This window comes from Ostrinia nubilalis, chromosome 22, assembly GCF_963855985.1.
Source record: "Ostrinia nubilalis chromosome 22, ilOstNubi1.1, whole genome shotgun sequence".
In the NCBI taxonomy this organism is placed as follows: Eukaryota; Metazoa; Arthropoda; class Insecta; order Lepidoptera; family Crambidae; genus Ostrinia; species Ostrinia nubilalis.
The window spans coordinates 1990824-2017040 of NC_087109.1; the positions used below are offsets into that span (position 1 = coordinate 1990824).

Sequence of the window (26217 nt, forward strand, 5' to 3'; positions counted from 1 at the left end):
TTCAATCCATACAACATTTATGCATTTGCATTTATTAGATTTCTGATAAATCTATCATTATTACTTTACTGTTTTTTTTTACTGAGGTAGTTTTTACGACCTCTCGCGACCCTCCTATACAGGGTGTTAGGTAAATGGGTATATGAGCCGACACTAGCCCATGTTAACATATGCATATAAATGGTATGGTGAAGTCAGAAAATTGATATCTTCATTTTAATTATTTAAATTTTCATACAAATCGGATTTTATAAAATTTATTTTGTATGAAAATTAAAAAAATTAAAATGACGATATCAAATTTCTGACTTCACCATACCATTTATATGACCATGTTAACATGGGCTAGCGTCGGCTCATATACCCATTTACCTAACACCCTGTAGAGGCTTGGCGACCCCCCAGAGGGTCGCGACCCACAGGTTGAAAAACACTGCTGTAAATAATTGAATAGTTTTATTATAATTCGCTATTAATACAATCTATATCGTAGTTATTCAGTGGAGTAATAGATAAGAACTCTATTTTCAGATCATTATGTAACAAAAAGGTCCTAATAAATTATTTATTACTAAGATATTAATATTGCTTTTTATTGCAGTTATCTTAAATACAATACATATTTTACTGTTTACACACAATAAACACCTTTACGGATAGACTTCATAAAGTCCTCTTTCCCGTAGTTATTAAAACCGATCTTTTAATATAAATGGCAGTAATTTTAGATCGGTTTTGATGGCAGTCTTACAAGATAATTGTTGTAAGGAAACAGTAAACGGAGACTTTCCATTATTTAAAAAAACTAAGCCTTCTTTTCACTTCAATCATTATGTGGTATATTTTGAGGATCAAACACATAAGGAAGCAAGGTGGAAATGCTTCCTTCCGAGCGGGTGTTGTACTGAGGACCAAGGTCCAGTTGTGTATCATCTCGGTTTGCTAAATAATGTGTTAGTATCGCAGAGAACTCTGACACCGCGATGCAGGTTTGTAGCGTAACGTATGTCAGCGCCATCTGTTGGGTGAGGACTACCACTATAGTCTGGTCTGCGAGCACGTAGAATTTTGTCCAATGACCCCAAGCTACCCATCCTTATCGCTCGCGCGTAATTATGTTGCTGTCGCGCTCGCACACTCACTGCGGGCGCCTGTCGCACAGTCGCGACAGCAATATAATTACGCGCGAGCGATAAGGAGGGGTAGCTTGGGGTCATTGGACAACATTCTACGTGCTCACAGACTGGGCTTTAGTCTGTATCGTGATTCATATTTTAGCGTGACTTTAGCAGGGATAAAATTACCTTTTTGTCAAGCGAGAAGACAGATGCTACAAAAATAAATCCTTAACAGCTTTAAAATGAAGCTAAATAATGATATAGGACCTTATTATTATTAAAAGTTAATAAAAAACTAATTTACCTATTATTTACACGCGATAAGTCCTAATATGCAAATCCACAGCATTGTTCACTAGTAAATATTTAACTACAAAATTTTAACTAGTAAAATGTCATTAAAGAGAAGGAGTCCTATTTAATATTCTTCTTTGCCGTAGAAACCTAAGAAGTTCGCTGCGTCTGCGCTCGGCTTCTCGATTTCTTTTCTTCTGTTCCTGTAAACGAAAATGTTCTGTTATGTTGGTAAATTATATTATTATGTAGTTATACAACACTAAAGTGTCCCAGATATGACATTGACAGGAGAACGCTACTGTCAATACTGGGATAATAGTTCCGATTTTTGCCACCTGATGTTTCAGAATAGTTTTTAATGTGACATTGGCAAACAAGAAAGCTGTCAAACCGCAGCTCTCCCTAATATTTTGTGACGTCAATAGCCGATGACGTCACCATTTTGCCAACTCAAAATTTATGGCATGTATTTGTAAGGGCGAAAGATTTATTTAACCACTAAAGTAAACAAGGCAAACTTAGGGCTGGTTTTTCAATCATCGACTTTTATATGAAGTATAAAATTGGCACATTGACAGTTTCAGTATGGGGAATAATGTAAAATATGCATTTTAGACTTCGGTTAAAAGATATCCAACGATAAAAAAATCAGCCCTTAAATGCCATAGAGCATTATCTGCTAGTTAACCTTCAGTTAAATATCCACATTTATTACAAACTAGCTTTCGGCCCGCGGCTTCGCCCGCGTGTAATTTTGTCTGTCACAGAAAAACAATATCGCGCGCGTATTTGCTCACCGTTTAGACCTACCCTGGACTACGACAAACATTTTAAAACCAAAATCAGCTCAATCGGCCCAGCCGTTCTCGAGTTTTAATCAGACTAACGAACATCAATTCATTTTTATTTATATAGATAGATAAATATATTCTATTCTATTCTATTCTATTCAAGGCCATGAGGCTAGCGAGTGTAGGCCAAAATCTCTCTAACTATCTGGAGCGGCCCAGGACCGGTCTTTGTGGAAATCCTTGGGGGAGGCTTTTGTCCAGCAGTGGACGTCGTTTGGCTGAAACGACATCATTGTGACTTACCTCGGAGGGTAGGGCTGCTTCAGATGGAAGGTGCGGTAGTGCAGACTGAGGCTACCGCTCTGCGTGAAGCGTTTCTCGCACAGTCGGCACGCGTAGCGCTTCTCACCCGTATGCGTCTAGATAGAAAGTTATTCATTAATTCAAGGACGACTAATGAATATTAAAAGATGTTCACAGATGTCTAAAGCCCGGTCTGTGAGCACGTAGAATTTTGTCCAATGACCCCAAGCTACCCATCCTTATCGCTCGCGCGTAATTATATTGCTGTCGCGACTGTGCGACTGGCGCCCGCAGTGAGTGTGCGAGCGCGACAGCAACATAATTACGCGCGAGCGATAAGGACGGGGAGCTTGGGGTCATTGGACAAAATTCTACGTGCTCGCAGACCAGACTATAGAAATTATAATGGGGGTAGATTAGAATATATTTTATTTTTCAGTAAAATTACACTGCCTTAACATATTATTCTGTAATGGTACATGAGATTGTTTCTAAGATACTCCATCTAGGTGTACTTAGATGGGGTGAAAATGGTTTGATTTTACTACTCAAGTAAATAATGTGATTTAAATTCTTTGTTGTTATTCGACAAATTAACACGTTCCAAAACTAAATAACCAAGCCATTGAGAAAGATACAGAAAGATAGGGGGAGAGAGGAAGGGAGAGGGAGAGAATGAGAGAGGGAGGGGAGAGAACGGGACTATTCCCACCTCTCATTGTCCACCGCTGCAACTCCTGTGTATAGTCTGGTCTGTGAGCACGTAGAATTTTGTCCAATGACCCCAAGCTACCCATCCTTATCACTCGCGCGTAATTATGCTGCTGTCGCGCTCGCACACTCACTGCGGGCGCCCGACGCACAGTCGCGACAGCAATATAATTACGCGCGAGCGATAAGGATGGGTAGCTTGGGGTCATTGGACAAAATTCTACGCGCTCACAGACCGAGCTTTAGCAGGATCTACAGCTTGACCGCCAATAAAAACCCAACCAGTGAGAGATAGAGAGAAAGGGACAGAGGGAGCTCATTTACAAATGTTCACTCACCACCATGTGCCTCTTCAGCCCGCCCTTAGAGTGAAAAGTGCGCCCACACACGTCACACGAGTATAGCGTCTCCCGAGTGTGCATGTTGAGGTGCATCGCCACTGTGCTTCGCTGTAGACAAAATACATAATTCATTGATAAGTTTTACAAATAATAACCGTACTCTATTCTTTTCAAGAAACAAGTATGAAAGTTAGGCTCAAAGCCCGTTTTCTAACGCCTTAGAGGAATTAATTAGGACACCCGTTCTGCTCGCGATGGAAAACCCACTTTACAGCATAAGGACCTACGTAAACTGGCGCGGGCGCACGCAAGCGTGTCTTTGTCGAAAAACTAGCTTTCCGCCCGCGGCTTCGCCCGCGTGGAATTTTGTCTGTCACAGAAAAACATTATCGCGCGCGTCCCTGTTTCAAAAACCGGGATAAAAACTATCCTATGTCCTTTCCCGGGACTCAAACTGTCTCTATGCCAAATTTCATCAAAATCGGTTCAGTGGTTTAGGCGTGAAAGCAAGGCAGACAAAGTTACTTTCGCATTTATAATATTAGTATAGAAGTATAGATTAGTATAGATAATATGAGGAGAGCAGTGTGGCGCTGGTATGGGAGACGGGTTACACGAAGGCGGGTGCGAACACGCAATTTTAGCGTAGGCCCTAAGAGGCTAGCGAGCGTAGGGAGTGTAGGCCAGAATCACTATTTGTCTATGTATAGCAGTGGTTCTTAACCGGTGGTCCGCGGACCACTGGTGGTCCCTGGAGGCATTCCAAGTGGTCCACGAAGACATTGTAATTAACAAGTGATGTGACGTGATGAGTCGAGTCAACACAACGCAAACGGCGCACAGTAGGCGAGAAATCGAACTCCTCTTTTAAAGAATTAAAAAAAAAAAGTGGTCCCTGACAAGACAGAAATTTGATAAAATGGTCCCTCGTGACTTAAAGGTTAAGAACCACTGATCTATAGCCACGTATCTAATAGAGGCAGCCTCGGGTCGAGCGGCTGCCTCGTCCCGAGGCAGTGCAAGTGGGGACGCTGCCTCAATCTGCGGCATGAAGCGTCCTGAAGCAAATTCTTCACTAAGCCGAGCCATATGGGACGAGGCAGCCGACCACGAGCGGGTGATTCGTCCTAGCTCTAGACTAGACTAAAGTCTAGTGCAGTGGTTCCTTAAGTTGTCTAGGCTACGAGCTACGACTCATCTAATACAAGTTCCCAAACTCGGGACCCACCTAGAGGAAATTTCGCCCGCTGCCCAGCGGTTGGATCGGTAGGGTGGTGTGTCGTTCTACAGGCAGGGCCCACTCAATGTTCGCTCGCGACCCACCATTGGGTCGCGACCCATAGTTTGGGAAACCCTGGTCAAGTGGATACGTGGCTTTTGCGAAATTAGAGTTGTGCGGAGACCAAATGTCCTGGATAATGATAATTATAAATAAGTAAATCTTTGGACATTTTCACACAGCGCCAGCTAGCCCCAAAGTAAGCAACTTAATGCTTGTGTTATGGGTGCTAGCTTAACGGATATACTACTTTACTTTTTTTTGTGAAAGCATTAGGGGAGGCCTATGTTCAGCTGTGGACGTCCTATGGCTGAAATAATGGTGATGATGATGATACTTTTTTTTTAAATACATACATATTATACATAGTAATACCCAGACCCGTCACAGAAATTAAAATTCATCATTTTAATTTCTGCCCGGCCGGGCATCGAACCCGGGACCTCTCGGCATAGTAGTCCGTTTTGAACCACTACACCAAACGGCCGACAGCCTATAAGTCTTGCTGATTGTGTGTAGGGTTGCCAGATCCAAAAACACAAAAGCCGGACTCTGTGCTTCATTTGGCCGGACATTTTACCCTAAAAGTGAAAATTAGTGAGCTAACGAGTGAGTACTATCATCATCGGTTGCCTAAAGTCCTGATGCGTGAGTGCCTTATTCTGTGGCTTATACAAAAGCCGGACAGGCCGGACATCGGTTATTTTGGCCGGACACGCAATCAAAAAGCCTAACTATGTCCGGCTTTATCCGGACGCCTGGCAACCCTAATTGTGTGTATTGTGTTATTGAACTCACCGAGAGCGAGGCGCCGCAAATCTCGCAGATCTGTCGGTCGGAGGGCGGGTAGAAGGACGTGCGCGGGTGCTCCTCGCGGTGGTGACGCAAGCACGCGTCCTGCGTCTCGAAGTGTTTGCCGCACTGCAATCAAATGAATACATTTGTCACCAACCCCTACTCTTCCCGCGGGTGTCGTAAGAGGCGACTTAGGGACTACACATCAAACAGAGAATGGGCAGCAGCGCTCTCTGAAAAACATCAATCTTTTAAACTGCGATCTCCAACCCGCCTGCCAAGCGTGGAGATTATGGCAAAACCCTCCACTATAGTGGAGGAGGCTCATAGTCCAGCAGTGGACTGTAAAGGGCTGTTGATGATGATGATGAACCAAATGAATACACTGGTCATCACAAAAATCGGCACACCTACGTTTTACAGGAAAACTCGTTTCTACTGACACAATCATGGTGCCCCAACAATATTGGTGTTATTTGAAAGCCCAATAAATATCCTTAAAGAAAAACACATTTAATCTAAATATATAAAAGGAGAAACTGACTGACTGACTGACAGATCAACGCACAGCCTAAACGGCTAAACGTAGGCACTTGAAATTTGGAAGGGACGTAGCTTAGGTACCGTAGAGGTGCACTAAGAAAGGAATTTCCGGAATTCCCACGGGAACGGGAATTAGCGGGAAAAACGGGATTCACGCGTACGAAGTCGCGGGCGGCCGCTAGTTTCTTAATAAACGATTAACATAAACGCGATATACAATAAATGTGACTTGAAAAAAGACCTCACTTTGGGCTCACCTCTGGGATCAATTAGACCAATTTTTATGGTTAAAACCAAATAATGATCTCACGTGTCCTCTTTAACAGATGGATAGCGATTAATCCTAACTTAACAGTTTTATAAGTTGACTCAAGCGTAACTACCTATTTTTTGAAGAAGTGACTCTGGATCCTTCTAAAGACACATTTTTGGGGTAAAAACCTTTGCTTTTGAAATGAAGTTTAGGAGTAGGCTTTGAAATGGTGCCGATATTGGTGGGAAGTAGGGATGCATACGTTTGAAAGTGCTTGTCGCGGGAGGTACGATTCATTTGATGTCAAGTGTAGTTTAATAAATTAATATCCTTGAAAGAAAAACGTATAAACATAAAGGTAGCAGGAAGGCGCCGGATGCAGGTCGCTACCAACCGTGCGATGTGGAAATCATTGGGGGACGCCTATTCAGCAGTGGACGTCCTGTGGCTGAAATGATGATGATGGTGTTGATCCAGGAAAACGTATGTGAGCAGGCCTCACATCCCACTCAGTGGATCAACGATCTAATGAGGTCGGGTGCTGGACCAACGACCTCACAAAGGCGCTGGATGTAAGCCACTACCAACCGGGCAATATGGAAATCCTTGGAAGAGGCCTTTCTCTTCGAAGGATTTCCAAAATGACCGGTCCTGCGCTGTCTGCATCCAATTGCTTCCCGCGATTTTCACCAGATGGTCAGTCCACCTAGTAGGAGGCCTGCCAACACTACATCTTCTGGCCCGTATTCGCCACTTGAGAACTTTTCAGTCGCAATGGCCATACGAGAATCAGAAATAAGGATATCCGCAGGAAGACCATAGTAACCGATATAATCCGCAGAATTGCCAAAATTAAGTGGCAGTAGGGAGCCTTAACTCGTAGAATAAAGAGGTATTAAGGTAAGAAGGTAACCATTTAATTTGATAATCTAACCTGATAACAGTCCGTAGGCTTCTTGAAAATTCTTCTCCCTTTCCTTGTATTGAGTTTGATTCGAGGTAGTGGTTGGTCTTCAGATTGTCTGTAAAATAGTTGTATTTATTTTGAAAATGCAAAAAAATGCGCAAATTGTCTATGATAATTCGTGTCCAAAGACATTGCACTTATTCGCTAACTAAATAGTTTCATGATGACTAAAAAGCTAATATGTAGTCTCTAAAATTATTGGTTTCAATAATTTATATTTTACTCATCAATATTACCTTTTCCGTAGTTCATTCGCTATCTGTAACAAAGAAATAAATGCCTTTACAATCCGAGAAGTACAAAACACTTCTTGCTTTCACACTATAGTGTCGGCCGTTTGGTGTAGTGGTTCAGAACGGACTACTATGCCGAGAGGTCCCGGGTTCGATTCCCGGCCGGGCAGAAATTGAAATGATGAATTTTAATTTCTGTGACGGGCCTGGGTGTGACTATGTATAATATTTATGTATTAAAAAAAAAAGTATATAAGTAGTATATCCGTTAAGCTAGCACCCATAACACAAGCATTAAGTTGCTTACTTTGGGGCTAGCTGGCGCTGTGTGAAATTGTCCAAAGATTTATTTATTTATTTATTTATAGTGTGCGAGTGAGGTGGAACCATACATTGTAGAAATCTCATTATCTTTTATAAATTAATGTCTTTTAAAAAACATAAGTGCCACTTGTGGTCTATACTGAAAAAAAAAAATGTTTTGAAGATTACAAATAGACACATACCTTGGCTTTCGACATTTTTCCGATGACTTTTCTTAGAGCACAAGACTCGTCGCGTATTTCATCCCTGAAAAAAAAAAACAACCATGACTAGCTGTTTAGATAACTGCGTGCAGTAGAGGTGTGCAGCTAAACTTCAGATCTTAGATTTATTTTGAGCTAATTACGTGAGTTTTATTAATAAATCTCGTTAGGTAATGCGTTTTGTTGCAGACATATTGAAAACTGCACATAAACCTTGATATTAAGTGATAAAGTTCAAAATTACGGCGGATTAGCAAGCTGAAGTGGCAATGGGCAGGGCACATAGTACGCAGAACTGACGGCCGATGGGGCAGCAAGGTTCTGGAATGGAGGCCGCGTACCGGAGAACGCAGCGTGGGACGTCCACCCACAAGGTGGACCGACGACATCGTAAAGGTAGCAGGGAAGCGCTGGACGCAGGCCGCTACCAATCGATCAACGTGGAAAGCATTAGGGGAGGCCTATGTTCAGCAGTGGACGTCCTATGGCTGAAATGATGAAAGTTCAAAATGTCCAATGATAAATTCGACACTTTATAGCAGAACTGTATCACTGAACATCAAGGTTTAGTGGTTAATGTGCTGTTCTGATTAGTTCTGCAACAAAAACTTTATGGTATCAAAATTGGTTGAGAAAACTTTAACACGTTTTTGTTTTATGATAGGTTTATGCGTTGTTATAAATGGTAAGGTGCTGTAAAATAACCTAATCTAATTAAATACAACTCTGCTATTATAACTACTTACTCCATCCCCTCAGTGTGCATAGCGGAGTGAAACAGATGTTCGGTGTAAGCCGCGCGCGTCTCGAAGCGAATGTCGCACTTCTTACAGTGCGTCTGCTTTATAAATAACTTAAGTAAACACGCAATTGACTTCAGATCTTCAATAAGTACTTACTCCATCCCCTCAGTATGCATAGCAGAGTGGAACAGATGTTCGGTGTAAGCCGCGCGCGTCTCGAAGCGAATGTCGCACTTCTTGCAGTGCGTCTGCTTTATAAATAACCTAAGTAAACACTAGCAATTGACTTCAGATCTTCAATAAGTACTTACTCCATCCCCTCAGTATGCATAGCGGAGTGGAACAGATGTTCGGTGTAAGCCGCGCGCGTCTCGAAGCGAATGTCGCACTTCTTGCAATACGTCTGCTTTTCGTCTTCGCCGCCGCCTTCCTGTAGGGTAAATACAACTATTTATTTCTACAGGTCTCACAGACAGACAGTTTGAAAAAAATTATTTATTGTCGCGTCGTTTCGTATCATGTGGTGTGTTGTGTCATAAACTAGTGTTGTGTCGTGCAGTAGGTAGTGTCGAGTCGTTTCGTTTATTAGTGGTCGTGTCGTTTCGTGTCGTGCACTAGTGTTGTGTCGTGCACTAGTGTTGTGTCGTGCACTAGTGTTGTGTCGTGCACTAGTGTTGTGTCGTGCACTAGTGTTGAGTCGTTTCGTGTATTAGTTTTGTGTTGTGTCGTGCACTAGTTTCGTGTCGTGTCACGTGTGTGTCGTTGTAGAGGCTTCTTCTTCTTTTTTTTTTTTAATATTATTAGCAATTTGTATTGCCCAAATTACTAATAGTCCCATTAGCCCCTCGTGTTAAGCTAAATAAGCTTGTGTTACGAGTGGGCTCACCACAATAGTCGAGCGGCGGTGGGATTCGAACCCGCGTTCCTCGGATCTCGAGTCGGCCACTCCGACCCCTTCACCGTTAGGCTATCGTGGCTATTGTTGATGCCGATGAACTTGTGCTTATTCGCCACTGTTCCGCCAATGTCCAATGTCACGTGCGCAGCTTTTACACAGTGTTAGTTTTAAAGGCTATCGAGGTTCTTCTACTGACCGGCTCACTGTCGAAGTGCTTCTTCTTCTTGTGCTGGTGCAGGCCGGCCGGGCTGACGAACGACGCGCCGCATAGCGTGCACTAGTGTCGTGTCGTGTAGTGTCGTGTCGTGTAGTGTCGTGTCGTATCACATATACTCACAGGCTCGCTGTCGAAGTGCTTCTTCTTCTTGTGCTGGTGCAGGCCGGCCGGGCTGACGAACGACGCGCCGCATAGCGTGCACTAGTGTCGTGTCGTGTAGTGTCGTGTCGTGTAGTGTCGTGTCGTATCACATATACTCACAGGCTCGCTGTCGAAGTGCTTCTTCTTCTTGTGCTGGTGCAGGCCGGCCGGGCTGACGAACGACGCGCCGCATAGCGTGCACTAGTGTCGTGTCGTGTAGTGTCGTGTCGTGTAGTGTCGTGTCGTATCACATATACTCACAGGCTCGCTGTCGAAGTGCTTCTTCTTCTTGTGCTGGTGCAGGCCGGCCGGGCTGACGAACGACGCGCCGCATAGCGTGCACTAGTGTCGTGTCGTGTAGTGTCGTGTCGTGTAGTGTCGTGTCGTATCACATATACTCACAGGCTCGCTGTCGAAGTGCTTCTTCTTCTTGTGCTGGTGCAGGCCGGCCGGGCTGACGAACGACGCGCCGCATAGCGTGCACTAGTGTCGTGTCGTGTAGTGTCGTGTCGTGTAGTGTCGTGTCGTATCACATATACTCACAGGCTCGCTGTCGAAGTGCTTCTTCTTCTTGTGCTGGTGCAGGCCGGCCGGGCTGACGAACGACGCGCCGCATAGCGTGCACTAGTGTCGTGTAGTGTCGTGTCGTGTCGTGTAGTGTCGTGTCGTATCACATATACTCACAGGCTCGCTGTCGAAGTGCTTCTTCTTCTTGTGCTGGTGCAGGCCGGCCGGGCTGACGAACGACGCGCCGCATAGCGTGCACTAGTGTCGTGTCGTGTAGTGTCGTGTCGTGTAGTGTCGTGTCGTATCACATATACTCACAGGCTCGCTGTCGAAGTGCTTCTTCTTCTTGTGCTGGTGCAGGCCGGCCGGGCTGACGAACGACGCGCCGCATAGCGTGCACTAGTGTCGTGTCGTGTAGTGTCGTGTCGTGTAGTGTCGTGTCGTATCACATATACTCACAGGCTCGCTGTCGAAGTGCTTCTTCTTCTTGTGCTGGTGCAGGCCGGCCGGGCTGACGAACGACGCGCCGCATAGTGTGCACTAGTGTCGTGTCGTGTAGTGTCGTGTCGTATCACATATACTCACAGGCTCGCTGTCGAAGTGCTTCTTCTTCTTGTGCTGGTGCAGGCCGGCCGGGCTGACGAACGACGCGCCGCATAGCGTGCACTAGTGTCGTGTCGTGTAGTGTCGTGTCGTGTAGTGTCGTGTCGTATCACATATACTCACAGGCTCGCTGTCGAAGTGCTTCTTCTTCTTGTGCTGGTGCAGGCCGGCCGGGCTGACGAACGACGCGCCGCATAGCGTGCACTAGTGTCGTGTCGTGTAGTGTCGTGTCGTGTAGTGTCGTGTCGTATCACATATACTCACAGGCTCGCTGTCGAAGTGCTTCTTCTTCTTGTGCTGGTGCAGGCCGGCCGGGCTGACGAACGACGCGCCGCATAGCGTGCACTAGTGTCGTGTCGTGTAGTGTCGTGTCGTGTAGTGTCGTGTCGTATCACATATACTCACAGGCTCGCTGTCGAAGTGCTTCTTCTTCTTGTGCTGGTGCAGGCCGGCCGGGCTGACGAACGACGCGCCGCATAGCGTGCACTAGTGTCGTGTCGTGTAGTGTCGTGTCGTGTAGTGTCGTGTCGTATCACATATACTCACAGGCTCGCTGTCGAAGTGCTTCTTCTTCTTGTGCTGGTGCAGGCCGGCCGGGCTGACGAACGACGCGCCGCATAGCGTGCACTAGTGTCGTGTCGTGTAGTGTCGTGTCGTGTAGTGTCGTGTCGTATCACATATACTCACAGGCTCGCTGTCGAAGTGCTTCTTCTTCTTGTGCTGGTGCAGGCCGGCCGGGCTGACGAACGACGCGCCGCATAGCGTGCACTAGTGTCGTGTCGTGTAGTGTCGTGTCGTGTAGTGTCGTGTCGTATCACATATACTCACAGGCTCGCTGTCGAAGTGCTTCTTCTTCTTGTGCTGGTGCAGGCCGGCCGGGCTGACGAACGACGCGCCGCATAGCGTGCACTAGTGTCGTGTAGTGTCGTGTCGTGTCGTGTAGTGTCGTGTCGTATCACATATACTCACAGGCTCGCTGTCGAAGTGCTTCTTCTTCTTGTGCTGGTGCAGGCCGGCCGGGCTGACGAACGACGCGCCGCATAGCGTGCACTAGTGTCGTGTCGTGTAGTGTCGTGTCGTGTAGTGTCGTGTCGTATCACATATACTCACAGGCTCGCTGTCGAAGTGCTTCTTCTTCTTGTGCTGGTGCAGGCCGGCCGGGCTGACGAACGACGCGCCGCATAGCGTGCACTAGTGTCGTGTCGTGTAGTGTCGTGTCGTGTAGTGTCGTGTCGTATCACATATACTCACAGGCTCGCTGTCGAAGTGCTTCTTCTTCTTGTGCTGGTGCAGGCCGGCCGGGCTGACGAACGACGCGCCGCATAGCGTGCACTAGTGTCGTGTAGTGTCGTGTCGTGTCGTGTAGTGTCGTGTCGTATCACATATACTCACAGGCTCGCTGTCGAAGTGCTTCTTCTTCTTGTGCTGGTGCAGGCCGGCCGGGCTGACGAACGACGCGCCGCATAGCGTGCACTAGTGTCGTGTCGTGTAGTGTCGTGTCGTGTAGTGTCGTGTCGTATCACATATACTCACAGGCTCGCTGTCGAAGTGCTTCTTCTTCTTGTGCTGGTGCAGGCCGGCCGGGCTGACGAACGACGCGCCGCATAGCGTGCACTAGTGTCGTGTCGTGTAGTGTCGTGTCGTGTAGTGTCGTGTCGTATCACATATACTCACAGGCTCGCTGTCGAAGTGCTTCTTCTTCTTGTGCTGGTGCAGGCCGGCCGGGCTGACGAACGACGCGCCGCATAGCGTGCACTAGTGTCGTGTCGTGTAGTGTCGTGTCGTGTAGTGTCGTGTCGTATCACATATACTCACAGGCTCGCTGTCGAAGTGCTTCTTCTTCTTGTGCTGGTGCAGGCCGGCCGGGCTGACGAACGACGCGCCGCATAGCGTGCAAACGTGCTCGCTACGATGTGTGCGCATGTGCGTGTAGTATGTTGACCTATGTCTAGAGGGAGGGGGGCATACAATTATTTGTTTAAAAATTACAAAAAAATCAAATTCAAATTATTTTATTTGCAATAAATAAGGTTTACAAAAAGGTGTTTCAAAGAGATAATGTTGCTTTCACCTATTTAACTATGATAACACAGCATGCAAATTTGTCTTAAAACGACTTTTTATAAATTACAATAAGTTAAGTTATAAATTCAATTAGATAATACAATATTATTAATTGAACGATTACCACTCATATATGATTGTATTCCATATTAATTATTTATCATGTCAATTTAAAATTTATTATCCTTACATAACCGTATTTTCAATGTCTTCAAAAACGGGACTGTTGAATGTACATAAATCAAGCAATGTAGTGTTGTTCTCAGATAGGCTAGGAATTGGTTATGGCCCCATATTAAATAAAAAATTAGATTGTAAAATAATAAATAACTGTATGCCAGACGCATCTTATTGTCAATTAATGAATGGCATAAAAAATAGTAAACAATTACACAGTAATTCTATTTTAATTATAATGTTAGGAAACAGTCAGAATATAAATAGGAAAAATATTCTACATAATTTTTCCATGCTGGCCAGCCTTAATATTCATAAAATAATTATGTGTGCCCTGCCATACTGTAAAAATGGCTCCTCTGAAACTAATGAAAGTATTCACTTACTGAATACTTTATTATTTAATTTGACTGTTCGTCATAGCGACAAATTTGTCTATTTTGACACTAATAAATTTATTAATAATAAGTTCATAATGACAGGCAGCTCTTTACACCTGCCTCAAAGCATAAAATTAAAACTTGCTACATTGTTAGCTTATAATATTAACTGTGTTATTAACACAAAACAAGTAAATTCCACTTTTGATATTATTAGTAGAAATACTAATACTAATATTTCTGTGACGACCTCTGATTTAAACTGAGAGGGACGACAACAGACAGGTCTATTAAAGGATTTAATATTGTTCATCAAAATTTACAAGGCCTGGCTGGCAAAGAATTAGAACTAGAATTGTTTTTAAAAAAATACGATGTTCATGTATTATGTTTAACCGAACATTGGCTTAAAAATTATGAATTGATGTTTCATATAGGAAATTATAAAGTTTGTAGTTCGTTCACCAGGGAGTCTGCTATTAGAGGGGGGTCACTCATATTATTAAATAATCAATTTAAATACAAGGAAAGAAAAGACATTGTCTCACTCTCAGTCGAACGAACTATAGAACTTGCGTGTGCAGAGCTAGAGCAGTATATAATTGTAAGTGTGTACAAGCCCCCATCTGCAAATTACCAATTATTCGAATCCACTATGGAGGAGGTCTTAAAAAAGGTATTTAAATCAAATAAGAGAGTAGTTGTATGTGGAGATTTTAATATAGATTTATTAGATAATACTCAATATAAAATAAGATTCTTAAACCTTTTTAAATCTTTTAATTTATCACATCTTTTCAATGAGCCTACTAGAATCACTCCAACATCAGCTACTTGCTTAGATAACATTTTTTGTAACTGTGATATTCAAAGTAAATCAATAATTAATTGCCTTAGTTCAGATCATAGTGGACAATTGGCCACATTTGAACACCATCATGTCCCTAGTACAGTGGATGTTGTTTGTAGGCCAATAACAACTAACCGAATTGACAAATTTAAGAAAAATATTTGTGATGGTATTGATAAACTTATATTAGATGACAATAATGTCGATCAAATTTATGAGGATCTATTCAGTGTTGTGAGTGAGGAATTCAAAACCACATTCCCACAGAAAAAGATCCGAATAAATTCTGTTAAATGTAAATTTGATGACTGGGCTACAACTGGCATTCACAAGAGTAGAAATAAAATGTATGAATTATATAGTCTTAAAGCCGATACGCAAGATCTGAGTGTTATAGAATATGTTAAAAATTACTCAAAAATATTTAAAAAGGTTTGTTTGGCTGCTAAATCAAATCATCTTCGAAACATGATTTTAAATTCTAATAATAAAGCTAAGGCTACGTGGAACATAATAAATAAACAAACATGTAAAAATAAATCGAAGGATAACACTTTTTCACTGAAAATCGGAAACGAAATTAGAAATTCCGATACAGAAGTTGCAACCACATTTGAGACATTCTTCTCCAATATTGCGTCTGAAACAACTAAAGAACTGAATTCATCACCAGTTCTTGCAGAGTCTCTTTTAAAATCTAATGTCACCGAGTGCCAGTGTCTGCTCCAGTTCAGGCATATAGATTGTAATACAATAATTAAAACCTTTAGAGAATTAAATATGAAAAAAACTGAGGACCTTTGGGGAATCTCCGTCAGTATAATTGGAACAATTATTGACACCATAGCTCCTCACCTTGCATTCATTTTTAATACATGTATTGATCAAGGTTGCTTTCCTAGCTTAATGAAGTTAAGTAAAATAATTCCATTGTTCAAGGCTGGTGACAAATGTGACCCCTCTAATTTTCGACCGATTTCTATTCTACCAGTACTTAGCAAAATTTTCGAGAAAATTATTTTCCACCAACTTCTATCTCACTTCATTTTTAACAAATTATTACACAATAAGCAATTTGGTTTTACGAAAGGTAGAAGTACTACTGACGCTGGGGTAGCACTATTGAAACACGTCTTTGATGCTTGGGAGAGTAAAAAGGACGCTGTTGGTATTTTCTGTGATCTTTCAAAAGCGTTTGATTGTGTAGACCACCAAACCTTACTAAACAAATTGCGACATTATGGTGTTTCGAATAAGTCACTTGATCTGCTGAACTCGTATCTCACAGGCAGAAAACAAAAAGTTTGTATTAACGGAACTCAGTCTTCTGGAGCACCTCTTACTATGGGTGTGCCGCAGGGATCAATATTGGGACCTTTGCTATTTCTTATTTACATTAATGACCTTCCTTACTTTGTAAAAGATCTGTGTGATATTGTGTTATTTGCTGATGACACATCTCTCATTTTCAAAGTTGATAGAGGTAAAGTAAATTTTGACGATATTAATAACACACTCTCACAGGTTCTACATTGGTTCACTGTTAACAACTTATTGTTAAATGCAAACAAAACTAAGTGCATTAAATTTACCTTACCTAATGTAAGGCAGGTTTCCACGCAATTAATGGTGAAGAATGAACCATTAAATAGCATAAATTCCATAACATTCCTGGGAATCACTTTAGATGCTAAACTTCAATGGGGTCCTCATATTGAAACTTTGTCAAAAAGGCTCAGTTCGGCTGCTTTTGCAGTGAGAAAGATAAGGCAATTAACTGACATTGAAACGGCAAGGCTAGTATACTTTAGCTATTTTCATAGTATAATGTCATACGGCATATTGTTGTGGGGCTCAGCCGCGGACATTGAAACTGTGTTTGTTCTGCAAAAGAGAGCAGTGCGGGCCATTTATAACCTTGGACCCCGATTTTCCTTGAAAGATTTTTTAAGGAAATAAACATACTGACAGTAGCTTCACAGTTCATTTATGAAAACCTTTTATATGTCCGCAAAAATATAGAGCAATTCACGAAAAAGAGCGATTTGCATAACTTTAATACAAGAAACAAAAATAAACTTGCCGTTCCAAATTTCAGATTGCATAAGATTGGTAATTCATTTATGGGAAAATGTATTAAATTCTTTAATAAATTACCACAAACTGTTGTAGAACTACCCATTCATAAATTCAAAGCACATATTAAAAGTACCTTAATGAAAAAGGGCTACTATAAAGTCGATGATTATTTAAAAGATAAAAATGTTTGGGATACGTTACTGCCTAGCTCGCATAAATATTTATAACTTTGTACATTTTAAAGCATGTAAACCTTTGAAAAAGAGGCTGACAATAGTGACTGAGTTTCTTGCGCTGCTTCTTCTCAGCACTGGCCCATTTATTGTCCTGAAGCAGTGGTAGGGTTAATACTGGGACGTGTAAAAGTGCTTTTTTTAAGCCTATTTACAGAAATAAATGAGTTTTAATGAGTTTTAATGAGTTTTTTTAATAGAACAAATAATGTCAAATTATATATTTATAACTAACTATAGATCGTTTCATCCACGAAGACGCGCCCCACAATTTTACACTAATGTTTGAGTGTAATCGGTACACGCTAAATCATCCATGAGTACACACGCACACTACAATAATGCCGCTCGGATTGCTCGAAGCAAACTCCCCACACCCCGCGCTCCTTCAGGTTCAGAATGTCCAATTCCCAAAATGTCCAACGGTTTCAAAATGTCAAATTCCCGGAATGTTCAATTCCCGAAATGTCCAATTCCTCAAATGTCCAATTCCGGAAACGTCCAATCTACTATTATGAAGGATTTGTTGAATAAGTCCTCATAGCCTTTCTTAAAAATTAGTAATTAATATATTTCTGTACTAATGCGTTTAAACATAGAAAAAAAATATTATTTGCAAAAAGTACGTAGAAAAAATTTGCAGCTACTGCACTTTATACTCGTACAAGTATGTATAGGCATTTATATTTTTTTCTTTTCACCTAAAAAGGAAAGAATAATTTGTAAATAAATAAATGATTATTTAAATTTAAATATGGTTATTTATTAAATATTTTTAGGAAAGGCTATGAAGACTTATTTAACAAACCCATCATAATAGTAGATTGGACATTTTGGGAATTGGACGTTTCGGAAACTGGACATTTCAGGAATTGGACAATTTTGAGGATTGGACATTTTGGGAATTAGACATTCTGAACCTGAAGGCCCGCGCTTCCGTTGACCAAAAATTGTTAGCTTTACAAAAGATAATACACGAACTAAGTTACGAGCGAGCAAAAACAGTCGAATTGCCGGGAAGAGAAAAACTTTACTATAAAAGTATTAGTTGTACAGGATAGTTACCTGAACTCTTCGTTGCACTGTTCACATTTCTTCACAACACCGTTGTGCAGTTCTTCGTGAAGCAATGCCGTTAGTCTGTAAAGAATACAATAATATTTTGTCAACAATGTATGTAATTTATTACCAGCATTTAAATAGGTACACTATACTTTCAGCTTAATCGAACCGAGACTATATTGAAAAGTTTCAGAGGAATATCAACATAGATCGCGCAGCGAAACTTGAGAGGTCGTCGGTCCACTTTATGGGTGGACGTCCTACGCTGCGCTTTCCGGTACGCGGCCTCCATTCCAGAACCTTGCTGCCCCATCGGCCGTCAGTTCTGCGTACTATGTGCCCTGCCCATTGCCACTTCAGCTTGCTAATCTGACCGCTATGTTTAGCTATAGTTCGTGTATGGATCTCCTCATTTCTGATTCGATGTCGTAAAGAAGTTTCTTCTTCTTCTTTTATTTTGGCGACGGCTTGGTTTTGAGAACCATGATTTCGCCAATGTCACGTAAAGAGCTTTGACAAAGTTACAGGGTTTTAAGAGAAAAAAAAAAATTTTACAATATTTAATTTTTTAAAGAAGTTTCAAATAAACTCACTCGATAGGGCAGATGAGGTTACACCGCAGACACTCGTACTTGGTATAATGAGCGCGCATGTGCTTGCGCAAGCGGCAGTCAATCTTGAACCGCATGCGGCAGAAGCGACACTCGAAGTTGCCGATCGCCTGTGGAAACACAAAGTCAAAGCTTTTATTCAGTACTAGCGGCCGCCCGCGACTTCGTACGCGTGGATCCCGTTTTACTCCCTTCATCTATCTTACGCGGTTTAGATTTTTTCATACAAATGTTTTTTCCCCGCTAACTCCCGTTCCCGTGGGAATTTTGCAATATCCTGTTGTAACTAAGCTTTACGTTTACTAAGGTACCTGCATGCCAAATTTCAAGCGTCTAACTTAAGTGGTTTAGATTTTTCATACAAAAGGATTTTCCCGCTAATTCCCGTTCCCGTAGGAATTCCTAAGTATACTATAACCTGCCCAGGAGTATGAAGAATAATTGTACCAAGTTTCGTTAAAATCCGTCAAGTAGTTTTTGTTTCTATAAGGAACATACAGACAGACAGACAGACAGACAGACGGACAGACAGACAGACAGACAGACAAAAATTTTACTGATTGCATTTTTGGCATCAGTATCGATCACTAATCACCCCCTGATAGTTATTTTGAAAATATATTTCATGTACAGAATTGACCTCTCTACAGATTTATTATAAGTATAGATAGAAGACTAGCGGCCGCCCGCGACTTCGTACGCGTGGATCCCGTTTTACCCCCTTAGGGGTGGAGTTTCGTAAAATCCTTTCTAAGCGGATGCCTACGTCATAACATCTACCTGCATGCCACATTTCAGCCCGATCCGTCCAGTGGTTTGGGCTGTGCGTCACGCATCCATTAAGAACTACTGCTTTTTTTTGCTTAAGTTTGAAAGATCAGTGTTTTAGCTAAAATCTATATACAGGGTGTCCCGTAATTTAACGTCAAGCCGAAACTGGGTGTTGAGGCAAGTTGTGCTGGTTATCAGAAAAATATAAAAAAAAATCTATGTGGCATATTTTCAAAATAATAAGCATTTAAAAAAAATCTAAAAATTCTACTCCAGGTGACGGTCCTTTTACTCGTGTTGCCACAAATCTTCACTTTTTCCAAAATTTTTTTTTGTTATGTAACCCTGAATAATGCTTCTCTAAATTGTTATCAAAATTACAAAACCAGCTGCTCCAGCTTGGATGAAAAAAATACATTATTTCCAAAAAAAATTTCAAAATAAAAATTTTGCCTAGTTTAAACTGACTGTACTGAAAAAAAAATGTACTACGCGAGTGTGGCAAGTGACGTCATAATTTGGCGCATTTAGTAAGGATTCCAAAATGGTATAACACTTGGTAAATTTTTGCTGTAATTGTCGACAATTTTTGGTTTTTTGGAAATAGTCCCGTTTTTAACTTTATCTACCTTGGTTAAAAATTATTATTCTAATGTGCCCAAAATTCAAGTTTCTGTGACTGACTACCGTACAGTCAGTCACAGAAACTTTTGTCATTATGACAGTAATTAGTAGTTGACATACTGTGACAAAAGTCACCCGTGCGCGCGCGCCTTTACTACCTGCTCTGCCTGCACTTGTACTTGGTAACAGGGATAATAAGGATATGAAGTTTCGGTTATGGATACGGTTACGGATATTAGAATAATATTATACTGGTTTCGGTTACGGTCACGGATATGAAATCATTTCAGATTATCCGAAAGTTTCGGATAATTTCGGTTACGGAATTATTAGAACTTCAAAAATGTAGGTATAATACAAATAGCAAGATGCTGCGTGAGCGTGACCCACATAGCTACTTTATGTACCAACTAAGACGACACCTATGTATGATAAAGGTAAAACAGGCTGGCATATTAGATGGTGCCAGCGAATGCCAGACAAGTTGGTAACAAATATTAAGATTTAAGGTACAATTCCAAGACGGGCCGCAGACCGCAAACTGCAACCGCAAACTGCAAAACTATGAAATCGGCAGCGCGGCATTGCAGCTGCGGCGTGTATACTGCAGATTTCATAGAGTTTTGCAGTTTGGAATTGTACCCTTAGACTCCGCCTTTATCCGAAACTATCCGTAACTTTTGAATCAGTTTCGGTTACGGTTATGGATATTTTTTTATTTCGGATATCCGATAGTTTCAGTTACGGTTACGGATATCCATAACATCCCTGCTTGGTAAGATGGCCCACTCCGTCCCGCTCATACCTTTTAAAATGGCTTCTCCACCTCACTTAAGCCAGAAACTTGAATTTTGGGCACATTAGAATAATATTTTTAACCAAGGTAGATAAAATTAAAAACGGGATTATTTCCAATAAACAAAAATTGTCGACAATTACACCAAGATTTTACAAAGTGTTATACCATTTTGGAATCCTTACTAAATGCGCCAAATTATGACGTCACTTGCCACACACGAGTAGTACATTTTTTTTTCAGTACAGTCAGTTTAAACTAGGCAAAATTTTTATTTTGAATTTATTTTTTGGGAATAATGTATTTTTTTCATCCAAGCTGGAGCAGCTGGTTTTGTAATTTTGATAACAATTTAGAGAAGCATTATTCAGGGTTACATAAAAAAAAAATTTGGAAAAAGTGAAGATTTGTGGCAACACGAGTAAAAAGACCGTCACCGGGAGTAGAATTTTTTGTTTTTTTTTAAATGCCTATTATTTTGACAAAATGCCACATAGATTTTTTTTTATATTTTTCTGATAACCAGCATAACTTGCCTTAACACCCAGTTCCGGCTTGACGTTACATTACGGGACACCCTGTATATGTTACGGTTAATGTGATAAATTGAAAATTATTAATAACTAGCTTTCCGCCCGCGGCTTCGCCCGCGTGGAATTTTGTCTGTCACAGAAAAACTTTATCGCGCGCGTCCCTGTTTCAAAAACCGGGATAAAAACTATCCTATGTTCTTTCCCGGGACTCAAACTATCTCTATGCCAAATTTCATCAAAATCGGTTGCGAGGTTTAAGCGGGAAAGCGTAACAGACAGACAGACAGACAGACAGACAGACAGACAGACAGACAGACAGACAGACAGAGTTACTTTCGCATTTATAATATTAGTTGGGATAACCGGTTATTATGAATAATTCCCGACAGTCGCGGTAAAAGTGATAAATTAATCACATTTAACAGTGATTATTTAATAATTCAACCTTAGTACTAACAAATTTCATAAAAGAGAACAACATCTTGTGTACGTGTTCGTGTACAGCTAAACTTTTGAACGTTTTGATATCATATATTAACATAATTTGGCATAATGAGTTTGGAATGTTTCTTGCATAATATTACTTTTCCATGATGCCTATAACATAATGTTTTGATTTAAAGTGAAAAATAGGTTAAGGTGCGGCGGGGGTGGCCCTTGGGCCACCCCTAAGCCGCCTATTTAGTTTTAAACACACATAAATGACCTCATATTAATCACATTTACCAAATCATGCGGTAATTATTCATAATAACCGGCGATTATTCATAATTTTCACATTTATCACTTTGACCGTAACATCTATATATATAAAAGAAAGTCGTGTTAGTTACTCCACTTATAACTCAAGAACGGCTGAACCGATTTAGCTGAAAATTGTCAGGGAGGTAGTTTAGAGCCAGGAGAAGGACATAGGATACTTTTTATCCCGTTCGAAATTAAAAAAAAAGTCTGCTTATTTATTGCCATTAAGGCGGAACAAAGTTCGCCGGGTCAGCTAGTATTATAATATAAACATGTAATAAATATGGTACTTCAATTACGCATTAGTGAAGATTGGTTCGCTGACCATATCAGTAAGTTTAGAGCCAACTATAGACGAATTTCGCGCTATTTATTACTTTACTCTATAAAATCTATAAAAATTGCGTATGTTATCGTAACTTACTGCATCATGCAAACGCCTGTGCCTCTTCAATATCTCCTCCTTCGAGAAACCCTTGAAACAGTCCGCACACTTGAACGGAGCTGCAATATATTTCGGATCAACTGCCTTTGCTCGGAACTGCTCCAAGGCTTCCTGCTCCGTCAAACTATACTTCTTCCAATTACCTGATTCCAACACCTTATTCTTAGCATTCCATTTGGTCTTCTTTGGACCTTTTGTACCTTTAACTTTTTCCTTTGACTCTTTCTTAGGCGGAATTTCTTTCTTCTCATCCACAAATATTGTAGTTGAGCTGCTCGGTTTGCTGCCATCTTCGAATGTTATATCCAGCTCTGTGTCACTATGCATCGGCTTCTCTTCAACGTATATTGCAGGTTCGTTATCTATCAGTGTAATATCACCAAAGTCTGACACAGAACTCTCTCGGCTCTTAACTTTACATTCCGTTGTAAAATCTTCCTCCAAATCGCTTTCGTAAAACGATTTCTTCTTACGTTTAGCTTCCCTATCTCTTAATGGCTTTTCTCTATCTTTGTCTATTAAACTTTTTCGGCTTTTCGATTTAGTTTTATGGCTTTTAACTTTTTCTTCTTCCTTGTCACTATCACCATCAAAGAAAGTACTTTTACTCTCTTCTTTATGATCTTTTATATGTTCTTCATCGTTTTCAAAGTCCGGTGTTAAGCTTTTTTTTCGCTTCACTTTACGCTTCTTAACTTCTACTATCTCGTCTCTATAACTTCTGTCGCTATCTGAGACTGTGTTGTCTTCTTTTTGTGATACATCATCGTCTTCATCCTTGATTTCGTCTATTTCTTGCTTCTCTATGGTTGAAACTGTTTTCACTCGTTTTGAGACAGTAAGAACATCGTACGGAGACAGTAGTTTGATAGACAATCTGTCTACATTGTCTACTGCTTTATATGTGATCTGTAAAAATAAATAAATAAAAAGATCCAGTGTGGGAAGAGGTGTAAATTTTATAAAGTTGGTAGTCATGTAAACAATTTTATAAATCTTAAGACTGGGAAATTTTCATTGATTAGATTAATTACAAAATAATTGATAGAATCTCTAAGCTTATCTTCAAGGAGAAAAGTTATAAAATAAGAATAGCATTGCTTATTTGATTTTTTTATCAAATAGATTTCTAAATTAAATCTTTTGATCCGCAGACTTTTGCTTTAAGACTCATAGCTTAATTTCAGTAAATCTAAGACTATAAGATCTTGATATTCTATGCATTTCTTACCTGGCCTTTCCACAGCATTTTCTTCAAAGCGATCAGCCCTCTGAAGCACTTTTCTTTAAACTCATGAAACTTCTGAAGCAGTGATGCACATTCATAGCAGAAGTATTGTGGTAGCCCATCTTTTTCATTCACCTAAACGATAAAAAAAATTAACAGTTTATTACTTGTTTCCTTTTAATTATTTGATATTATTTTTTTGTAAACTTTAAATAAATGGCTAAATTACAGTTACTTTTTAATTTTTACAACTTTTTTTTACTACATAATTATTTCTTTGGATGGATATTATTCAAAATTTAATTTAAACTAGATATTAAAAACAGCTACATGATAGAAAATGTTATGAAAATAAATAACACTGTAATAGCGAAGCCCAAATTACATAAACAGAAAAGAACTGCTATGTAATTTATGTTTTTGATGACCAACATTGACTATGTATAGTACCTAGATCTAAAGATTTGAGTAGGCTTATAAACTTAAGTAGGTTCTAAATTGATAAATTATAAACTAATGATCTGTGTATTAATGTAAATAGAATAATCACTAGAAATACTTACTTTGAGAGACATAACTTGTTCATAAAAATATAGCAACTGGAATCGATCGAACTTGTACATCTTGGCACCGGTCCGCAGGCATATTCTACATATCTTAAGCGTAGACATTTTAATTATAATTTAATTAAGCTACCTTACAAGCTAAGTTCAATTTAAATAATCATTATTTTACACGAAAATCATAGCGAGAAATCGGGATAGATTGTCAATTTTACACAAACTGACAGCTTTTGGCTAGCTTGATGCTATGGCATTGGCATAGAACTTTGAAGTCTTTGATTGGTAGAAAAGCTGTCATGTAAAATGAACGGCCACCTGTGATTGGTGCGTTGTGTGAGAAGCTTGGTACTTTTACGTTTCGTTACGCACAATGGGTGTTGTTACACATTAAATTATTAATTTTTCATCTAAAAAAAAAAGATGGATTATGGATTAAAAAAGAGGGAATCTAAAATTTACGATGAGGGTGGACCAAAGGCATTTCAGTTGTAATTTCTGTTCTTTTGTACTACTTGTAGCTAGGAGCATCGCCGAGGGACTTTTCGAAAAGTCCGATTAAATAGATTTTCAAATAGCACCAATCGGAAATCGAATCTAGTAAATAAAAGCATTTTGTTTGTAGAGATGGGTTTCCACCCGGGTAAAAACCCACATGAGGGTAAAAACCCAATAAAAACCCGTTTCATTCCACCCGTGGGTGTTTACACCGGGTGAAAACAAATAATTTTATAATTATTTCAATTGGTATCTTTTCTTTATTTTTATTGAATTTTTCTCATTTAAGTTTATTGATTAATAAGTAATAAGTCAAATTTAACACTAATATGCATTTATATCGTGGCCAAATCGTAAAATTGATCACGTTATGATGATGTGACCAATTATTTTATAAAATGGTGTTATTTCAAGAATCGTTGAACCGATTTAGAAGAAATTTAGTAGGAACACAATAATTTGTGATCATGGCAAGGACATGGAGGGGGGGGGGGGGGATGCCAAAGATGCCAAACTCTCTCTTTGATGCCATTACGGTATAAAGTTACAAATAACAACACCAACTACAAAGTACTTCTGCTTAAAAACTATAAATCGAACCGCCCTTCCGCCACTGTAACGCATTGTAACGTTTTTCAAGACCTCCTCTCCCCCCAGATTGCATTACGTAACACTAGAACGCCCCCTTAGCAACAAATACCACTTCTCACTTTAAAAAAACGCTATTTTTGTTTTCACCCATCAGAATGGGTGATAATGGGTAAAAACCGGGTTTTTACCCAAATCACCCAGTTTTAACCCAATCGGGTGAAATGGGTTTTTACCCACTACCCATCTCTATTTGTTTGTAATGTAATACATATCGCTCGCAAGGGTATTTTTCTAGAAAACTAAATGCTTAGTGATAGCCTACTGGCAAGAAGGAATGAAATAAATAAAACACATTAATACGTATTTATAAATGTATCTTTATTTATCAATATAAGTTAACGTTACCTAGTATTATCATGGGCAAAGCATTATACAGGTATTACACAATATGTATAGACGACTTAAATAAGTATTTTCTACAGCACACCCATGTCAAATTCACTGCAGATGTAGAATTTATTTTACTAAAATGTAATATAAAAAATTAAAATAAAATAAATAAATGGCCCGTCACTTAACACGAAAAGTTGTAAATTATCTTTTACTCAAAGGATTTTCGAATATTGTGACATTGCTAGGACCTATAAAAAAAGGCATGTTTAAACCTTGTCCATGATTTTACTACAAATGCCCATACATACACC

At 40.3% G+C, this 26217-nt stretch overlaps 2 protein-coding genes across 2 annotated transcripts; both read right to left on the minus strand.

Moving 5' to 3' along the window:
• Window positions 1-393: 393 nt before the first annotated feature.
• On the minus strand, window positions 394-8986 carry LOC135082869 (zinc finger protein 501-like). The gene is made up of 8 exons (XM_063977631.1): window positions 8905-8986; window positions 8138-8201; window positions 7635-7657; window positions 7366-7453; window positions 5639-5761; window positions 3559-3669; window positions 2510-2625; window positions 394-1615 (listed from the first exon to the last, which is right to left on the minus strand). The coding sequence occupies exons 1-8, from the start codon at window positions 8922-8924 to the stop codon at window positions 1537-1539; spliced, it is 624 nt and encodes a 207-aa protein (XP_063833701.1). The 5' UTR covers window positions 8925-8986; the 3' UTR covers window positions 394-1536.
• A 1372-nt stretch (window positions 8987-10358) lies between these two features.
• Window positions 10359-24726, minus strand: LOC135083019 (zinc finger protein 728-like). The gene is made up of 25 exons (XM_063977783.1): window positions 24428-24726; window positions 23868-23999; window positions 22616-23545; window positions 18706-18833; window positions 18116-18190; window positions 13083-13215; window positions 12942-13022; window positions 12801-12881; window positions 12660-12740; window positions 12519-12599; window positions 12378-12458; window positions 12237-12317; window positions 12096-12176; window positions 11955-12035; window positions 11814-11894; window positions 11673-11753; window positions 11532-11612; window positions 11391-11471; window positions 11250-11330; window positions 11124-11204; window positions 10983-11063; window positions 10842-10922; window positions 10701-10781; window positions 10560-10640; window positions 10359-10499 (listed from the first exon to the last, which is right to left on the minus strand). Exons 1-25 carry the CDS (start codon window positions 24533-24535, stop codon window positions 10359-10361), a joined length of 3105 nt encoding a protein of 1034 aa, XP_063833853.1. The 5' UTR covers window positions 24536-24726.
• Window positions 24727-26217: the final 1491 nt, after the last annotated feature.

What these genes read in the sequence shown, in the direction of transcription:
- LOC135083019 (XM_063977783.1), bottom strand. Translation starts at nt 24,535, where the DNA reads ATGTCTACGCTTAAGATATGTAGAATATGCCTGCGGACCGGTGCCAAG. An exon ending in CAGTGCAACGAAGAGTTCAG is followed by an intron (nt 13,216 to 18,115) that starts GTAACTATCCTG and finishes CCCTCCCTCTAG; the next exon opens with ACATAGGTCAACATACTACA. An exon ending in AGCACTTCGACAGCGAGCCT is followed by an intron (nt 13,023 to 13,082) that starts GTGAGTATATGT and finishes ACACGACACTAG; the next exon opens with TGCACGCTATGCGGCGCGTC.
- LOC135082869 (XM_063977631.1), bottom strand. Translation starts at nt 8,924, where the DNA reads ATGCACACTGAGGGGATGGA. An exon ending in GAAAAATGTCGAAAGCCAAG is followed by an intron (nt 7,658 to 8,137) that starts GTATGTGTCTAT and finishes TCTTTGTTACAG; the next exon opens with ATAGCGAATGAACTACGGAA. An exon ending in GCGAATGAACTACGGAAAAG is followed by an intron (nt 7,454 to 7,634) that starts GTAATATTGATG and finishes ACTATTTTACAG; the next exon opens with ACAATCTGAAGACCAACCAC.